This window comes from Camelus ferus, chromosome 6, assembly GCF_009834535.1.
Source record: "Camelus ferus isolate YT-003-E chromosome 6, BCGSAC_Cfer_1.0, whole genome shotgun sequence".
Taxonomy (NCBI): Eukaryota; Metazoa; Chordata; class Mammalia; order Artiodactyla; family Camelidae; genus Camelus; species Camelus ferus.
Genome location: NC_045701.1, coordinates 29,649,699 through 29,668,674, shown reverse-complemented (window position 1 = coordinate 29,668,674; position 18,976 = coordinate 29,649,699). Strand labels below are relative to the sequence as shown.

Here is an 18,976-nt window from a genome sequence, read left to right as displayed (position 1 = left end):
ACTTGAACTTACAGACATCTACTTCAGGGAGATTTTTATTGGTCAGTGATTTCCTAAATGGCCCAGAGAAGTATACCAAATAGTCAGTAGAATTTAGAATATGTACTTCTGAAAAACAAAAATAAAAACAGTACATGAAACCACAACTGTATAGATTGTGAACTTAGAATCAGAAGGCTTCAATACAACATCTAGCTGAGCTAGTCATTGTGCACCCCAAGACAAATAACTCTCCTTTTGAGGATTAAATTTCCTCCTCAGTAAAATTAAAAAGTTGGATCACATGATATCAAATACATCTTTGTGCTATAAAGATCTCCATGAATAAGATAGTGATCATGGTGGGTTCTATATTCACTGAATAATATTGCTTTTAATCTGGGAATTGTAAATGTAGAAAATACATCCAGGATCCTCAAGAATCGTATTTTGAAATAGATTCTAGTAAAGAACTATGAATGAAAACATTAGTTAATTAAACTAAGGATTTAGGTCCTGAGAAATGTACCCTCACTCTTCCCTGATTCATTCTTGCAGCAATCTCTCAAGCTTATTCTAGTAATAGTGATGGTTGTTACACACTTTTGAAAAACACTTTTGAATAATTATATATATACACACATATATGTAATAACTCACTCAAAATTTAACATTATTCACATCAAACACCTCTTATAGAATTTGGTAAGCAATATGAAGGATGAAGAAAACCCACAGCCAAACGTAAATGAATTTATTTCATATTCAGTTTGCATTCATTCATTTTCTTATAGCTTGTTTGTTGCTATATAGAGGGTAACTGGTTGGATTGTGCAGGTTTATTTATCACAGGCTTCAAAATGACTAAAAGAGCTTGAGGTAACTAATCTATGTTGGTAAGAGAAATACAGGTCTTTCGGTAAAATCATCTACATTTATGAAACAGCTTTGTCATCAGCCCATGCTTATTGCAAAACTGATTTTACCGGCTTTGCTTTTCAAAAACTTGCTTTCATCACTAGTGATTTCTAAATCATCTAGGTTTTTACAAAGCTCTTTCAATAAAGTATAGCCTTTTTTTCCATTATTACTTACCAGAGAGAAGAAAATAATTTCATATGGAGGTGCCTTATATTACTCCCAGGAATAGTCTTGCATCTCCTTTTCTTGTACCCTATTAATTTCCTGCAATTTACTCTCCCAATCATCAGAAACAGAAAGAAGCATCACAATGCTATATATTGTTTCTTTAAGACAACCCCATGGGTACATTTTCCAACTGGGTGAATGTATTTTTCCCTATATAAATGTATCTTTTGGCCAATTTCCTACTCAGAGAAACGTGGATTGATGTAAAGTACTAAATTACATCAAGTATGTAAAGTTATTCATCTCCATGTCTAGAAAGATTATGTGTCTAATATTTTAAGGATTCATACTGACACTTCTTTTTGAAATCTTAACTTTTGAAACTGCTTTTAAAGAGAGCAAGGCAGTTTCCAAAGATACACAAAGTAATTTATACCCATTCTAGTATCCAGAATAGTGCATGTCACTCAAATGTCTGTTGAATGAATGAATGAATAAATGGACTATATAACACATATTTAGAATCTAGATTAAAATCAGTTTTAAAACAAAATCAACAGAAATTGGGAACTATAATCATATAACAAATTGAATGTTGAAGCATTTTAAAACAGAAACAAATATCACTTTAAAAAACATTTGTTAGAAATGTAATTTTCCTTTAACTTAAAAATAAAAGAAGCTTACACTAATGGAAAAAAACAAGTCACACATAATAGGATAACTAACTGTAAACGATTTGTTTCTGAGATAGATTTTAAGAAAAATAACATGCATATTAGTATGGTATTAATCTTCTGAAATCTTTTGAAATAGAAACACAGGAGCAAGAGTCAGACAAGTTTGTGTGTGTGTGTGTGTTGTGTATGTGTTTTGGGTATTAGTGTATGTTTACATTTGTCTTTTATTAAGACAACCATGTTCATGCTATATACATAGTTATCTTCCTTGGGTGTTTCACTTAGAACATTAAAACTATGTTCATATGAGCACATAAAAATTCTTAAATTTTTCAGCTGTATAGAATTTCATTTTGTAGATGATACATAATGTCATCACTCCACAAATATGGTTTGTTTTTAGGAATTTAACATTATTTAAAATTCTGTTTTCATCATATCATTGTTTTCTTTAAAAAAAAAACTGTAATTACATAACTACCTTATAAATCTGTGAATTCTCTTAGGCCTTCAAAATCAGCCCCTTATAAAAGTTACCAATCATAAAAGTTAAATACTTTAGAGGGTCTGGAGAAAAGGGAACTCTTTCACAATGTTGGTGGGAATGTAGTTTGGTGCAGCCATTATGGAAAACAGTATGGAGATTCCTTTAAAAACTAAAAATAGACACCATATAATCCAGCAATCCCACTCCTGGGCATATAGCTGGAGGGAACTAATTCAAAAAGATACATGCACCCCAATGTTCACAACAGCACTATTTACAATAGCCAAGATGTGGAAGCAACCTAAATGTCCATTGACAGATGACTGGATAAAGAAGATGTGGTATATTTACATACATATTAGTGGAATACTACTCAGTCATAACAAAGAATAAAATAATGCCATTTGCAAGAACATGGATGGACCTGGAGATCATCATTCTAAGTGAAGTAAGTCAGAAAGAGAAAGAAAAATACCATGTGACATCACCTATATGTGGAATCTAAAAAAAGACACAAATAAACTTATTTACAAAACAGGAAACAGACTCACAGGCATAGAAAACAAACTTATGATTAATATGGGTCCAGGGGGTGGGAAAGGATAAATTGGAAGTTAGAGATTTGCAGAGACAAACTACTATATATAAAATAAACAACAAGTTTCTATTGTACAGCACAGAGAACTATATCTTATAGTAACCTATAATGAAAAGAATATGAAAATGAATATATATATGTTTATGTGTGACTGAAACTTTATGCTGTACACCAGAAATTGACATATTGTAAAAAGACTATATGTCAATAAAATAAATTCCAATACTATTTTCTAGTGTGGCAAAAATTGAACTTCTATTTCAATAGAAACAACCTCATGGTTTTCTACATTCTTCATACATATTTTCCCCATCTTTGCTTGTTTTCTTCTTTTTAGCTACACAAATTCCTCTGTCCAAAATACCAAATCTCTCTTGGCATCTCAAGACCTCTCTCCTAAATAATAATAATAATAACAACAACAACAACAACAACAACAACAAAAACCTTCCCTAGATATGAAACCCATAACAGTTTCCACTGTATTTATGGCTTGTATCATGTGTTCTACACCTTAATTATTTTATAAGTACATCACATGTATAAAGTATTAATCTTCTGAAACAGAAGTAACACTGGAGAAAGAGTTAGACAAGTTTATTCTAATTCAAGCTTCCTTCATTTTTAGGATTTAATTTCTAGTGTCGTTTCTTTCCCCAAATCATTTTTAAGGTCCTTGAAAATAAATTACTGTTATTTGCCTCATAACATAGTTTATAAAGGCCATCAATAAGAGTTGTTGATGGAGTGAGTGAGTGAAAGCACATAGATATTTAAAATACAACTTTAAAAAAATTCTGGGTTTTTTTTTTTGAGTAATACAGCTAACGATATATAACTAATAGTTTTTACACACCAAAGAATGTTTCTACTCTTGTTCCTTTCTGTTTTTATAGTATTAACTTGCACTAATCTATGATTTTCCTTTAAAGGGCATTTTCATATATAGGTTTTCAACACTAAAATTTAAACACACATGCACACACACACACACACACACACACACACACTCACACAGTCTCCCTAAGGGTATGGAGAGGGCAGGAGAAGACAGAGCAAAGAGATAAAGACTATGTTTTCAAAAGGATCATTTTGATTGTCTGCCTGGCATCCTCCTTTCCTGCAGAAAACAAAGTGCCTTAACTTGCCTTTGTTAGGTGAAAAACTTTCAGATTACTCTGAAATGGCTGGGGATAAAGATATGTGAAACTTTGAAATCAACATTTTAATTCTAATGTGTAGACTCATGTGTAATAAATATACATGAACTGGGCATTAGAATTTGAAATTTACTCATAGTGTTAGTGGAGGGAGAGACCCCTGAATTAGGAGCCCCACTAAAATGTGGGTCCTTGCACGGGCTGCACTATTGTTTCTTGACTGCTCCTGCCTCACTTGTCTCTGTGTTCCCTCCCTTCCCTGATTAGTAACTGTTTGAATCTGCCCTTTGGAACTCAGGGAAGGTCAAGGAGGCTGCAGGAAGACTGTGTCCTACAAAAGAGAAACGGGGCGCAGAAAGGATTTGTATTAGGAAGAGCCCACAGGGTCCTGCTCCCTGTCAATAGGAGATGACAATCATCAAAAAGACAAATTGTGATTGATCATTTAATGCTTGATCTACAAAGAACAAAATGTCTAAATATAACAGAACATATCAATGCTTTATTCTATTAAAATTTATATTTCAATTATTTATAATCTTCATATAGAAAAACATTAAATAAGAGCAATTATAGCTTAGGTTAGATTTGCCAAAGGTTGTGTTCTTGTCCACATGATACTAGTTAATTTAGCTGATGTATTTTTGTTTAAAAAGCAGAATAAGAAATTGATGTGTTAGATCTGGTAGGTTTATAAGCACAAGGGAATAAAACAGTTTTGAAAACAAAAGTGAAGATTCCATTCAGCCAGTTACCTCTTGAATAATCAATCACTCTTTGGCATAGATTGCAAATGCTATAAAATTTTTATTGGCAATAACACTGATGCGATGAAGTTTGACATGGAAACTGTTTAGATGATGGAAAATAAAATCACTTAAATTGTAATAAAGTATATTCAATTATATAATTTGCCCCATGTTGTCAGACTTATAATAAGAACATGCTATATTTGTATGCCAACTAGAATTAATAATGCTTTCTAAAATTCTATAATTTTGTCACATTGTTCAGCTTCTAAATGGCTTTTCACATCTGATTATATCTGTACACTATGATTATAAGTCAGTATCCAGGAATGTTTCTATATTGTTTTAATCTACATTAAAACTGCCTCCATGACTTACCAGTTCTACAGAGTGTTTCAGAACATTACTTGACTCAGGGCATATTGAAATCTGGACAGCTTCTCATTCCAAAAATAATGGCATTATCTCTCAAATAATGACAAAAATAAATATTTTCTCTGGCAAAAAGGGATCATAAATATTGAGTGGGTGATGATAAAGAAAGAATATATTTTGAGACCTAACAATACCCAGCTGATGATCAAATACCAATGGGAATTATTAAAGACGCGGTGTTGTTTTCCCTAAATTACAAAAGAGGAAACTTTTTTTGGCACTGCATAATTACAGAAACTGGTATGTTTTACAAACAACAGTTAAGAGGGGCAATATAAAACCACTATTAGGTCTGGGGAATTCTAATATGAAAATTTACTTGAAGAGTACTAAAAAGTATCAAATGCAAAATCATATTTAACATTTACTGTATGCTACCATTAGGTCTGGCACTATTTTACTCACAAGCGAGTCTATCAAAACAGAAGACATGAAGATATAAAGTTGGGTAATTATATTTCCCTCTATTTTCTCATTCCTACCTTCAGTTCTAAGAAACTTTTCCTGTGGAGTATCCCATTTGCTCTCTTTCATACCCAATTGAAATTTTACATTTTACCAATACTATTAGCAGACTTTCACGCCTTTATCCACTCCTATTTAAAGTAAGATATGCTCTGAACTGTTTGTTTTCAATTTTCAATAAGACCACTGCTCGAAGAGTGATAAGAAATGTGACATACCATGTAATCCAATGTTTCTTTGCTCACTTTTGTATATTAGTAACAGTAAAATGCCTTTATCAGAGAAATTGTATCCATGTGAAACACTGATAGACTCGACAGTGTTGTAAACCTTCACTTGTATTCGCGGTGGTTGCTTCTGTTACAGCCCCAGCAGATCTTAAGAGCTAAACAGGTGTCAATTCTATTGAATACTAATTTTTAGACCACTGGGGCTTCAGGAAGGAGTCCAATATAATCCATGTGCTGGTTTTGTGCAGGCCCTTGATTTCAAAGAAATCTGCCTAAAATCATCTTCAGATTATTTTTCTCAGGGGCACTGAGTTCAGTTCAGAACAGTGGCGTCAGCAGGTGCGAAAGAAGTATGCCCATCTTTTCTTTGTTTGGATGTTCCCACGTTCTTTTATTTCATGATCTCATGTGACTGGTTCTAAGAATCCCTAAATCATCTAAGACCTTAGCATTCCAATCTCCTGGCTCAGCACCAGGTAATTTTTGGGTGGTTTTTATATGACCTGTTTTAATCTTCCTCAGAGTTTCCATAAAGGTTTCCATGACTGAATACTCAAGATGAGAGTGATTTTATTTTCCAATTATCTAGGGACAATTTACTTGACCAAACAGCAAGACCACTGGCTTAAGAGACTATCAATATCTAAATACCACTGTGGTCACCAGCCTAATTCCTCCTGCAATGCTAGCTATGGGACACTTGACAGCAATTGTCATGCAGATTTCCCCTTTTCTTTCAATAGTCTTACCGTCTTCAGGACTTAAGGTGGTTGATTTACAAAGAGCAACATGGCCTTCATTCTGGAAACCCCAGCAATAATCCAAATAGCTTGTTTTAATTTGACCAGGAAAGAATCAAACGGCCTAAGTTAGTAGTCATTAGACATAAATGGTTATTTTAGCTGTTTCATCTTTCTTTTTCCTTTCTTTCTCTTTCTTTCTCTTTCTTTCCTTTCTTCCTTCCTTCCTTCCTTCTTCCTTTCTTTTGTTGTAGAATTCTAGGTTGAGAGGATTCTTTAGTATTTTAAAGATAGCTTGCATAGTTTCTGAAAAAAGTCCGAAGTTATTTAATTTTTTGCTCTTCTGAATATAAAGTATCTTTTTTCCTCTTTCAGATTTAAGATGTTTTCATTACTCATTTTCAGCATTCCTATGTCTTGATGTTATTCTATTTCATTTTGTTTTCCTGAGACAGTCTAACTTCATTTTGTCCTTTGATCTGTGGGCTTATACTTTCCATTACATTTAGAATTTTTTGAGCATTATTTCTTCAAATATTTTTTCTGCACTCCCTGTCTCCAATACCACATATGATAGATTACTTGATATTTTTCATAAGCCACTGAGGCTCTGTTCATTTTTCCCCCAATTTTTTTCAGTGTCTACTTTAGTGTAGACGGTTTCTATTTTCCATCCAGGGATTTTGTTGTTTCTTTGTACTTCAGATGGAATTTTTCAGTCTGTACACTGAACTTTACAACTTCAAAAATTCCATTTGGTTCTTTTTTTGTATCGTCTATTTCTTCTCTCATGTTCATATTTTCTTTTAAATTCTTGACTATACAGTATCTATTTTAGAATCTTTAATTAAAAGTCCTATTTATCTAAAACATTTCTGCATGTTTCTCTTTGTTGTTTTTTCTCTTGGTTATAGGTCATACCTTACTTCTTTGATTTTATTAATTATTTACTGGATTTCGTATATCAGTGGTTCTCAATGAAGGGACATTTGGCAATATCTGGGACATTGCTGAATGTCACATGTGGAGGCTGCTCCTGGCAATGGATACAGGCCAGGAATGCTGCTCTATATTTTGCAATGAATGAGACAGCCTCCCACACACAAAAAAAGAATTATCCAGTCCAAAATGTCAACAGTGCCAAGATTGAGAAACTCTGCCATATATTATGAAGATTACATTTTTGTGTTCTTTATATATTCTACAAATAAGAACATTGTTAAGATATACGTATGTGAAATGTCTTCTTTGGTCTATGTCTTAACTTTTCACTTTCTCGATGGTTTTTTTCAATAACATTTTAAAAAATTTTTGATGAAATCTAATTCACCTTTTTTTCACTTTTATGGTGAGGTTTGTTTTGGTATTGTTTCAGAAATTAAGAATATAAAGGTAATTTATTATGTTCATTGCATTCTAATGTGTTATTGTTTTACCTTTCACAATTAGGTATATGTTCTGCCTTATATTAATGTTTTATGCATAATATAAGGTAGGGAGCAGTGAACATTTATTTTTCCTATGAATATCTGATTGCTTCAGCGTACTTCATTTAATGGGTCATCTTACTCCCCAATGAATTGCAGTAACATTTTGTTATAAGTCAAGTGGTGTGTAAGTCAAAATCTGGATTGTATTTGCTATTTCATTGATCTTGATGACAGATTGAAATTAAAATGAGCACTCACAGTCCAGGCCTGCAAAATTGGGAGTCAGGCAGCCACTGAGGATCTGGTCTCGGATGTGTTCCTGCACCACTGAGAACCTGAACTTTCTGTGAATACACCAGATCACTTACGCATTCTTCTGTCCTTCCACTGTGCTTTTCATTTCAGTTATTGTATTCTTCAGCTCTGATTGGTTCTTCTTCATATTTTCTAGTTCCTTTTAAAAATTCTTATTGTGTTCATCTATTATTTTCCCATGTTTACTTAACATTCTTATTACTAATGTTCTGAACTCTTTATCTGGTAAATTATTTTTCTCTCTTTCATTTGTTATTTTTCAGGCTTTTTTCTTGTTCCTTTATTTGAAACTAATTCCTCTGTCTTTTCATTTTGTTTAAATTTCTTTGTCTTTATGAGATTAGGTGGAATATTTATCCCAGTCTTGAAGTGATATGCTTGTGTGAGAGTGTCCTTATGCATTCTGGGTGTGCCCAATGGCTTTGATGAGGGAGCTGAATCTGGAGTGAGCCTGGGTCATGTTTTCCCTCAAGGTATGCTGTCAGATATTGCATTGGTGGGAGGTAGGGCTGGAGGTAGAGTGGTTAGAGCCAGAGCCAGGTGTGAACCAGAGCATATCCTATGCTCAGTGACTATCACTACCCTACTGGGGGCAGGGGTAGGTACCAAGGTGCTGAAGCAGAAGCCATAAGGGTCAGGTCTGAGCTGGTTCTTTTTCCTCTAAGTGTACACTCTCCCTCATTCCCAGCAGTGGCACCTTCACCCCAGAGGTGAGCAGTGGTGGATCAAGAGGGGACAGAGTAGGTGCCCAGTGTGGGCTGTGGCACACTGGGATAATCCTGGCTGCCAGTCAGAGCTCAAGACAGCTCCTGATCCACTGTCTCCACAAGTGCCAGCAATAGGCACCCTCGCCAGGTTCAGATGCAGTGCTAGGTCCAAGCTGGCTCCATCCCTCCCAACTACACATTTTCCTCAACAATGTCGGTTTTCACCCTAGTTGGGAGCTGTGCCAGAACTAGAGGGGCCAGAGTAAGTGACTGGTACAGGCAGGGGTACATGCTGGGGCCATAACTGGAAACCAACCAGAGCCTCAAGACAGTTTCAATCTTCTTCCTCTGCCCTGTTTCTGGGAGTAAGCAAGCATGAGAATGTCCTCCATGAATGGAGTCTGGGTTTTTTACAGCTCTTCTGTAAGTCTGGCTGGTTTTCAAATCAGCTAACGGCATTCATTTTCCCAGTGTCAGACCCCAGGGCTGGGGTTTCCAACGTATGGTTTAAACTGCTCACTCCCCAAGGAGGCTATCCAAGCCCAGGATATTCCCCTCCTCGTCTGTGTTCCCTCCTAGGGATGTGGATCCTGATCTGATCACACTTCTCTTTCCTTCCTACTCAGTTTTGTGTGGATCGTTTTTACAGCCCTAGTTGTAGAAGAGTTTTTCTGCCAGTCTCCAGTTTGTTTTCAGTGAGAACTGCTCCACATGTGGATGTATTTTTGATGTGCGTGTGGGGGGAGGTGAGCTCAGCATCCGCCTACTCCGCCATCTTGATCTCCTCCCTCTATATTATCTCATTTTTTAAACATTTGGGAAAAAATTTTCATAAGTGAAGCAAGTGTTCCTTGTGTTTTTAAAGGGAATATTTTAAATTATGGTTTTAATTTCCTTGATACACAATATGTACATTTTCTTTCTTGTCAGTAGCATAATTTGTGGTTTTAAGAATTTGCTTGTTTCACCTGAGTTGTCCGTTCATAAGATTTGGGCAGAAAGAGTTAAATAGGACTTCACAAAAGGGAATAGTCAAATGAAAAATAACCGCATGAAAAGATGTTCCTCATTACTAATAACCAGGGAAATATAAATTATAACCACAATCAGTATTTCAATGTACTTAAAAAATAGCTTAAATTAAATTTAAAAGGCTTGAGAATAGCAAAGTCTGTGAAGGCTATGGAACAACTGGAAGTCCTGTATACTGCTCATGGGAGGGTAAACTGGTACAACCACATTGGAAACTCTGGCAGTTTCTGAAAGACATGTCTACCCCATGACCCATTAATTCCACTGCAAGGTATATACCTAAGAGAAATGAGTAATTGTGTCCAAAAGAAACATACAAGAAAGTTTATAGTAGATTTGGAAATAACACATCAACCCTTTAATAGCTATGTTATTTTCTTAAGAGTATCTAAGCTACGAATGTGTGAAGTAATCAATATGTGAAGTTGTCAATTCAGAGACAACAACAAAATAGTTTTAGATACTGTTGACCAGGCTTTTCACTGAAATCTCACCATAATGTGACAAAATAGTTGGTTGTATAGTCCACCTAACATAATAAACACAAGGAGTCCAATACGAGAAATAAGAAATAAGTCAGCTGTTGTTTGGCATGGACGAAATCAAATAAAGAATAGCAAATGTCTTTCATTTTGACAATGAACTATTCTGGAACAATGCAGTTCCCAGAGCTTGCAAATCTGAGAGGAACTAATTACAGAGGAAAATAGAAAGGTACCAGAGGAATGTGACTCTTAGGAATAAGTTATTTCCAATATGATCAATTAAATTTGTACTTATATTTTTACCTTTATTCAGATGATAGGACTAAGAAAGAAACGTTTATGGTCACAAAATTTTATACAAATTTTTTTAAATAAAGTGAAATATAATACAATTAATCTTCTCTCTCATATTTCTAAATTCTTCTTATTTTGGGTCTTTGAAAATTCAATGTTATGTACATTTTAAATAGATACTCAGCTTTTATCCGTGTCTGTGCATGGAAATGCAGGTATATTGTTTGATTGGTAATCCCTTATTTCTGTCCCTTACTATAGGGAAAAGTTACACGCTAATGAGAGAGTCTGAATAATCTAGCTTGCCAAATGCACGACCTTTTTAATTGCTGAGGGAATTCATTTATAAAATGCAAGGTTTTCCCAAGGACATTAACTGGCACATTTTTCATGTTGTCTTATACAATTTCAAAATAGAATAGATTTCTCCTTTATTAGACTTTGGACATACAAAAAAGAGACTGAAGAAAGTGAGAGCAAGTGAAAAAATCCTAGAAGAGTCTCAGTGCTTTTCAGTCACAACTTCCAAAGCAAGCAGAAAGTATGGAGAAGAATATTTATAATATTTGTGACATATCAAGATACATAGAAAAATATAACCAGGTATCTTATTCTACCATTCAAAGTAAATCCAAAGATGTGTATGACCTCAAACTATATTTTTTACTGAAATTAAACTATTTTTTTCATTTGTTCAAACATCACTTGTTTATCTTAAACATTTTGTGCTTCACCTTGTCTTTTTTATACAGTGCTCTTGAAATTGTCCTTATTGACTCATATAATTTTGATATTAAGGACATATATGTGTGACTGTGGTTCTCCAGTGCAGCTTTTGTCTCTTACAATTTTGATTATGCTATTGAGATAATAAGAAGTTTACTCATTTTTGCTGAATAAAATCTGTTAACCTTTATTTCTGTGTTTTCTGCATTTGACATGGTCCTGACTCAATAATGTAACATAAGAAAGTGTCTATATTTACTTATATACTTATCTTGATGTTACCTAATATTATAAAATACAACACAGCATATATATTCACTTATAGATTTATCTCAGTCTTTTACTGTTTAAATTATTATGGTTGAAATGTTTAAAATATTTGAATTTATTTTTCTTTAAGACTTTAGCTAACCAGCCTTATTTATTCCCAAATAACTGTACATTTATCCTAAGCAGCGTAATTTTAATATATGACTATTTCTAAGCTGCCAGTTTTTTTATATCTGTTCATTTTTCTACCTATTCTTATGAAGGTAAAGTATCATTTTATTATTCTAGCTTTATAATACATTTTAATATCAGATAGATTTATCTCTCTCATTGTTCTTCTTTCCAAGAATTTTCCCAGTTATTCAGAGAGGACACTTTGGAAGTGCTGGTGAGTAAGGGACAGAAGATATCTTCCTGCCTTTCTTGGTGAAACTGCTTTGTCAGAAGTTGATATATGACTTGGAATATATTTCCATTCCTGGCTATCTATGATTGATTGCTGATCCATAATTATTGATCTTAGTTTTCAGTGCTGCTGCAATTCTAAATGTTTAGGTAATAGATGATAAACCAGCATAGCTAGTTCGAACAAGTCTCAGGTTATTTACAGATTATTTTTAAATCTTTCACAATTGAATGTAAAATAAATAATTCTCTGACTTGAAGTTTTTGGTAGCTAAAAGCCAACTACATTTTTGAGAGCATTATCCAGGACTAGACTGTAATTCTTTTAAATTTATTGAATTTGAACTTATAAAAATTAGAATCTGCATTAACCCCTATAAGCTAATATACTAATGGTAAGCACTCTTGATAGTTTGGTGAATCTATGGTTCTCTGAGATTTGTTTAATCTATAACATGTGTGTATGGTTTTTCATTAGAATATTATAATAATTTAAAATAAAACAACATTTAAAAATTTAATAATATGTCTTACACATTTTTCCATACCAGCACACATAGATTTCCATTTTTAAATAATTCTATTAATGATGAGGTTTTGGAGAGTTTTTAAAATTTTTGGTTATTAAAGATAATGGTACAATGAGCACTCTTGATTATTTTTCTTTGAAAACTTAGGCTATAAATCTCAGGAGTGGAGGTTCTCCATTAAACTGTTGCAAGATTTTAAAATCTAAGATACAGTGCCAAGTTTCTCACCCCCTAAGGTATTGTGCTAATACAAAAAAGTAGTACTCAAGAATTCTTCAACTCCATCTCATATTCTGATCAAAATTGAATTTACTTTTAGTGTGATAGATAAAATTATATATTTTGTTATTTTAACTTGCATTTCTTTATCAATAAGGTTGAGCATGTTTGTGTTTAAAGATATTTGCAGTTCTAACACTGTGAATTGCCAATCCATGTGATTTCCCCACTTTTCCACTGTTTCTTTAACCTTTTATTACTAATTAGAGTCAACAGTTCTTTTTTCACTTTTGAAAATATATTCTCATCTCCTTTTTTATGTCCATTTTTTTTACTTTCATAAAGGCAAATCTGTCAGTCTTTATCTTCATGGATTCTAGTTTTTACATGACATTAAAATGTTTTCATGAGCTACATTTTGTTAAAATTTGTGCCCATCTCTGCTTTTACTAATTTCATAGTTCTCTGTTTTATAGATGTAATCTTTTATATCTCTGAAATTTATTTTCAAATGAGGAGGGAGGCTGGAGATCTGAGCTCTCCATTCTTGACTGCTAATTACTTGCCTCATTATCATTTACTGATTATTTTCCTTAAGGATCCAAAATCTATCACTATCATGTATCACATGTACCATGTGTTTGTGTCTAGGTCTAGACAATACAGTTGACCCTTGAACAACCTGGGAGATTAGGGGCAATGACCCTCCACACAGTGGAAAATCCACGTAAAACTTAAAATCGGCCCTGTATATCCAGGGTTCCACATCCCTGGATTCAATCCACCAGTCATGTAATACTGTAGTATTTACTATCGGAAAAAATTCCCATATAAGTGGACATGCACAGTTCATACCCTTATTGTTAAGGGTCAACTGTACTTTCTGTTTTGTTTTGCTATCTCATTCTCCCTGCTCTGGGTCCTTACTCTTTGAAAAGCTGTAACTGTAATATTACGGAGTAAGTAATGCATGAAGGCAAACACCACTATGCCACATGGCAGAGTCACATGTCAAAAAGGCATGATTTAGTGGTAAAATCTGTAAGTAAAAATGTATCAAAGTTCCTTCTTCTCTCATCATCTCATGGGAAAGCATACAGGAGCTGGATTATTGCTGTGTGTTGCCTTGTATGTGTCCTAGGAAAGTTATCTCACCTGCTACCTAGTCTACTTTGTTATCAGGCAAACTTGAGAAAAAACTGGAAGAAAAAATTAAAATGTCAAATCTTAGAAGCTAAGCAATGTGAATTTTGAAGCCAGCTTTTTAAGAGAATATGATAAAGCCAAATTCTGGCATTTATTGATATTTTGGAATTCGGACATCGGGAAGAGCCTCCTTCCCAAAGAGCCACCAGCACCTGCTAACATATTACAGTGCAACCCTCTGGGCTCACCAGTGAACAGCTCTGTTTGTCTCTCCACAAATGTACTTTACTGTGCTATTTGCTGCTATCATTAAGTAGAGCTTTTTGGATATTTTCAGTTTCATTCCTTTATATTTATATCCCTGAGCCAAAATCAAACTGTCCTATAATATGGCTTTATAGGTAGGACTTGGTATACTGTAGTACAAATCCTCTAGCTTTGTCCTTAAAAATTGCCTTGGCTCATCTTGGTCTTTTGTATTTTAGAATCAACTTGCCAAATTTCAAAAGAAAAACTGCTTGGATTCACAGGGAGTTTGTTGAATATATACATGAACTTAAAGATAATTGGAATATTTACAATTCATGAACCTAATATGTCTCCATTTATTAGATGTTTATTTTACTGTCATTTAAAAATTATGTACTTTGTCCAACTCTTTAATATTGTTAATTATATAAAGTGATTTCCTAACATTTTATGATTTTTGTATTCCTACAATAAAATACAGTGGTTAGAACTAAAAAAAAAAACAACCCAAATTTGTGAGGAAGTGGTAGCATAAATTTATATAACCCCTTGTTGAGAATTCTGCATTATTTGATTAGTTGAAAATTAACTAGTAATTCTACTAAAAATATAATCTTGAAAAAGTCTTTCACATGAAAATAGATATGTACATATATATTAATTGTACCTTTTTATAATAGCAATTCATCAGCAAAAATAAAATTTGTATTTGCAGAATATTATGACCAGATATCACTTATTCATTTCTTAAAAGTCACACATAAATTAGCAAGATGATAAGTGAACCTTACCTCCACTGGTATTTTTTATTTTATTTAAAATTTGTGAAGTAAAATGATAAAAATACAAGCATTTGCTAATTCTGAATAACAGTACAGAGATCTTTATTATATTATTTTTGCATTTCTCTCAACTTTTTTTTTTAATGGAGGTACTGGGGATTGAACACAAGACCTTGGGCATGCTAAGCATGCTCTCTACCACTGAGCAATACTACCCCCTTGCAGTTATATGAATTCTTAAAAGGTTTCAAAGCATTTTTATACTAATTATATTTTCCTAATAATGAGGTCTTCAGTCAGATATAAACTTTTGTGTTTTTTCCCTTTTTTGTTGGGTTTTTTTTCAGGTCTCACTTGAAAAATTTCAAAATTTCTGGTTAGCATTATTCATGTTTAAATGGATGTCATTCTACATAGGTCTGCTTACCCATCTAGAACAATAAGGATATGTTCCCTGAAGAGCCCCCTTTGCTTATCAGGGATCTATAATTATAATATCCTTATAAAAGTTAGGAATGTTTAACAGATCTGTTTTGACATTCAGTCACTTACAGAAATAGTTGTCAGGCAGTGGGGAGCCAGCAGCAAGCATCCAATTTGGCTATTTTTGAGCACTATACCTCCAGACCTACTAAATTTATAGGCTCAGAGGAAAGTCAGGGCCCACAGAAGACAAATATTTGGACCCTTCTTCCACCTCAGGAAAAAACTGTGAGAAGTCCTCTCAGTTTGGCCAACCATAGATTCATGTGTCATGAAGACTCATAATGATTATTTCTGCTCATCTGACTTTCAGCAGGAACTGCAGAACTGACTCCCAGATTGTCAATGCTCTATATTCCATCTACTCAATTTCATTTTTCTTGAACCCGCTTCTAAATAGAGAAGCATTTGGCCATTCTTTCTCTTACATGACCCTTACTATTATGCAGTGTAGAAAGAGATTTCAAGACGGAAGTGTCCTGTGTTTTTGTCCATGGAGGACAATATATCTATTTCTAAACTTCTACAAAGTTGGCAAGGAACTTTCATACTCTCTCACAACTGAGATAATCACTTTTCTCAAGATTAATCCAGATACGAGTTCCACATAGACAGCTTCAATTTTCTTCAAATATCTTGGTTTATGGCAGATATTCCTTATACTCTCTGCTGAGAACTTATGTCTGTCCTTTTTAAAAACATTTTTGAATTCAATGTTGTTCAATACTTTTGATTCTTTTGCACATTTCAGTGAGCTTTATGAAGCGAAGTTAAATGAATATGTATTTTATCTTTCAACTTTAACTAACAGACTTTAATCTATTTTGATTTTGTTTTAGGTAACATATGCCAACAGCCAAACAAATGGAAAAACAAAATCACTCCACAGTGTCTGAGTTTATTTTGCTGGGACTCACAGAATTTCATCAGTTACGGATTTTCTTTTTTTTCTTTTTTTCCATTATCTACATAGCCATTTTATTAGGTAACCTCATTATTATCTTAGTAGTGAAACTGGACCCTCAATTACACTCTCCTATGTACTTCCTACTGGCCAACCTCTCCTTGATTGATATGTCCCTAGCTTCTTCTGCTACTCCTAAAATGATCTGTGACTTAATTAGTGAATATAAGGCCATTTCCTATGAAGGGTGCATGGCCCAGATGTTTTTCCTTCACCTTTTAGGTGGAAATGAAATGATGTTGCTTGTAGTCATGGCAATTGATAGATTAATTGCCATACGCAAACCTCTCCAGTACAAAAATATTATGAGCCATCGTGCTTGCATTGGACTTGCACTTTTTTCCTGGACAACTGGTTTTGTGCACATTATTACCCAAATGGTTTTCACAGTGACTTTACCATTCTGTGGTCCCAATGTTGTGGACAGTTTTTTTTGTGATCTGCCTCGGGTGATCAAACTTGCCTGCACTGACACTTACACCTTGGAGCTATTAGACATTGCACTCAGTGGACTACTCTCTTCTTTCCGTTTCACCTTTCTGTTCATCTCCTATAGCATCATCCTGATTACTGTCTGGCATCGCTCATTCAGTGAGTCTTCCAAGGCCATGTCCACTCTTTCAGCTCACATTACTGTGGTGGTACTATTCTTTGGACCTTGCCTCTTTATCTATATATGGCCATTCAGCCGTGTCTCCGTAGATAAGATCCTCTCTGTGTTTTATACAATTTTTACTCCTCTTTTAAATCCAATCATCTACTCATTTAGGAATAACGACATGAAGAAAGCAATAATAAAAATAAAGACCAAGCATATGAGTTTCAGATCAACCTTTTAACTGAAATATTACATTCACCAAAGGCATCACCATTGTTGCTGCCATCATAATCATCTAAAGACACTGAGGTATATGATTTTGTACTAAATATGAGTCATATTTTGGGAAATGATAATCCTTCCCTACACAAGTATATATGCAATGAAACATTCTGAATTGTGCATCCAAGTAGAAACCATTCTAATATAGTATCATTCATGTTGTAATTTTAAATTTCTCTATAAACAAAATTAGACTCTAAAATACCATTTATTGAGTTCTAGCCATGTATGTTGTGCTTTGCATGCATTTTGTCTTAACTTCACAGCTATGAAAATAGAGAATACCATTTACACATTATCAGTAGAAAACTGAGCATTACCAAATTTAACAAACTAGCTACATAAACTGTAAATACTAGATTTAGAATCAGATCCTACTTCTAATTACAAAATCTATGTTTTTATAACTAAAAATATTTTATCAAAATTTTAATAGCATTCATAAATTTTTGTTTCCTTCCCCTCCTTTACATGTCATAGTTTCCAATAAATAAATCTTTCCAACAAAAGGATTAAAAAAAATTTTCACTGACCTTAAAGCAAAAAGTCACCAGACATTTCAGTCTACTTATGCCTCTGATTCAATGGAAAATAGTTTATTAAACCAGCTAAGAAGATTGATCCCAATGATCAAGGTGTACTTGGACTGCTGTTACAAAACAGGGTAGGAAAAATCATGATGTTTGAAAGCCAAGTGATTCTCTGTGGTGCTCACAGTATTTGCATATCAAGTAGTAAAAGTATGAAAATTGCATAACATAGGAAAAATTAAAATTTGGTTCACTCTACCAAGTAAAGAATCACCATCATTGGAGATCTTGGATGAAGATGGAAGAAGTATGCAATTAATAGTGAAAAAAAAAAAAAGACAGCCACAAATATTCCAGTAGTTTACCATTAGTAAAATTATGATTATAGAAACTAAGAATAGGAATGGGAGAAAATATTTGCAAATGAAGCCGACAAAGGCTTGATCTCCAGAATATATAAGCAGCTCATATGACTCAGTAAGAAAAAAATAAACAACCTAATCCAAAAATGGGCAGAAGACCTACACAAGCAATTCTCCAAGGAAGACATACAAATGATCAAAAAGCACATGAAAAAATGCTCAATATCACTAATTATCAGAGAAATGCAAATCAAAACTACAATGAGGTATCACCTCATACCAGTCAGAATGGCCATTATTCAAATATCCACAAATGACAGATGCTGGAGAGCCTGTGGAGAAAAGGGAACCCTCCTACACTGCTGGTGGGAATGCAGTTTGGTGCAGCCACTGTGGAAAACAGTGTGGAGATTCCTCAAAAGACTAGGACTAGACTTACCGTATGACCCAGGAATCCCACTCCTGGGCTTATATCCAGAAGGAACTCTACTTCAGGATGATACCTACACCTCAATGTTCATAGCAGCACTATTTACAATAGCCAAAACATGGAAA

At 33.9% G+C, this 18,976-nt stretch overlaps 2 protein-coding genes across 3 annotated transcripts in view; one reads left to right on the top strand and one right to left on the bottom strand.

The window, feature by feature from the left end:
* Positions 1–18,976, bottom strand: part of LOC102505575 (olfactory receptor 11G2) — a 442,453-nt gene that overhangs the window by 187,967 nt on the left and 235,510 nt on the right. The gene's annotated exons all lie outside the window — the stretch shown is intronic.
* LOC102523966 (olfactory receptor 4K13-like) lies at positions 16,550–17,488 on the top strand. The gene has a single exon (XM_006191237.1). It carries the CDS (start codon positions 16,550–16,552, stop codon positions 17,486–17,488), a length of 939 nt encoding a protein of 312 aa, XP_006191299.1.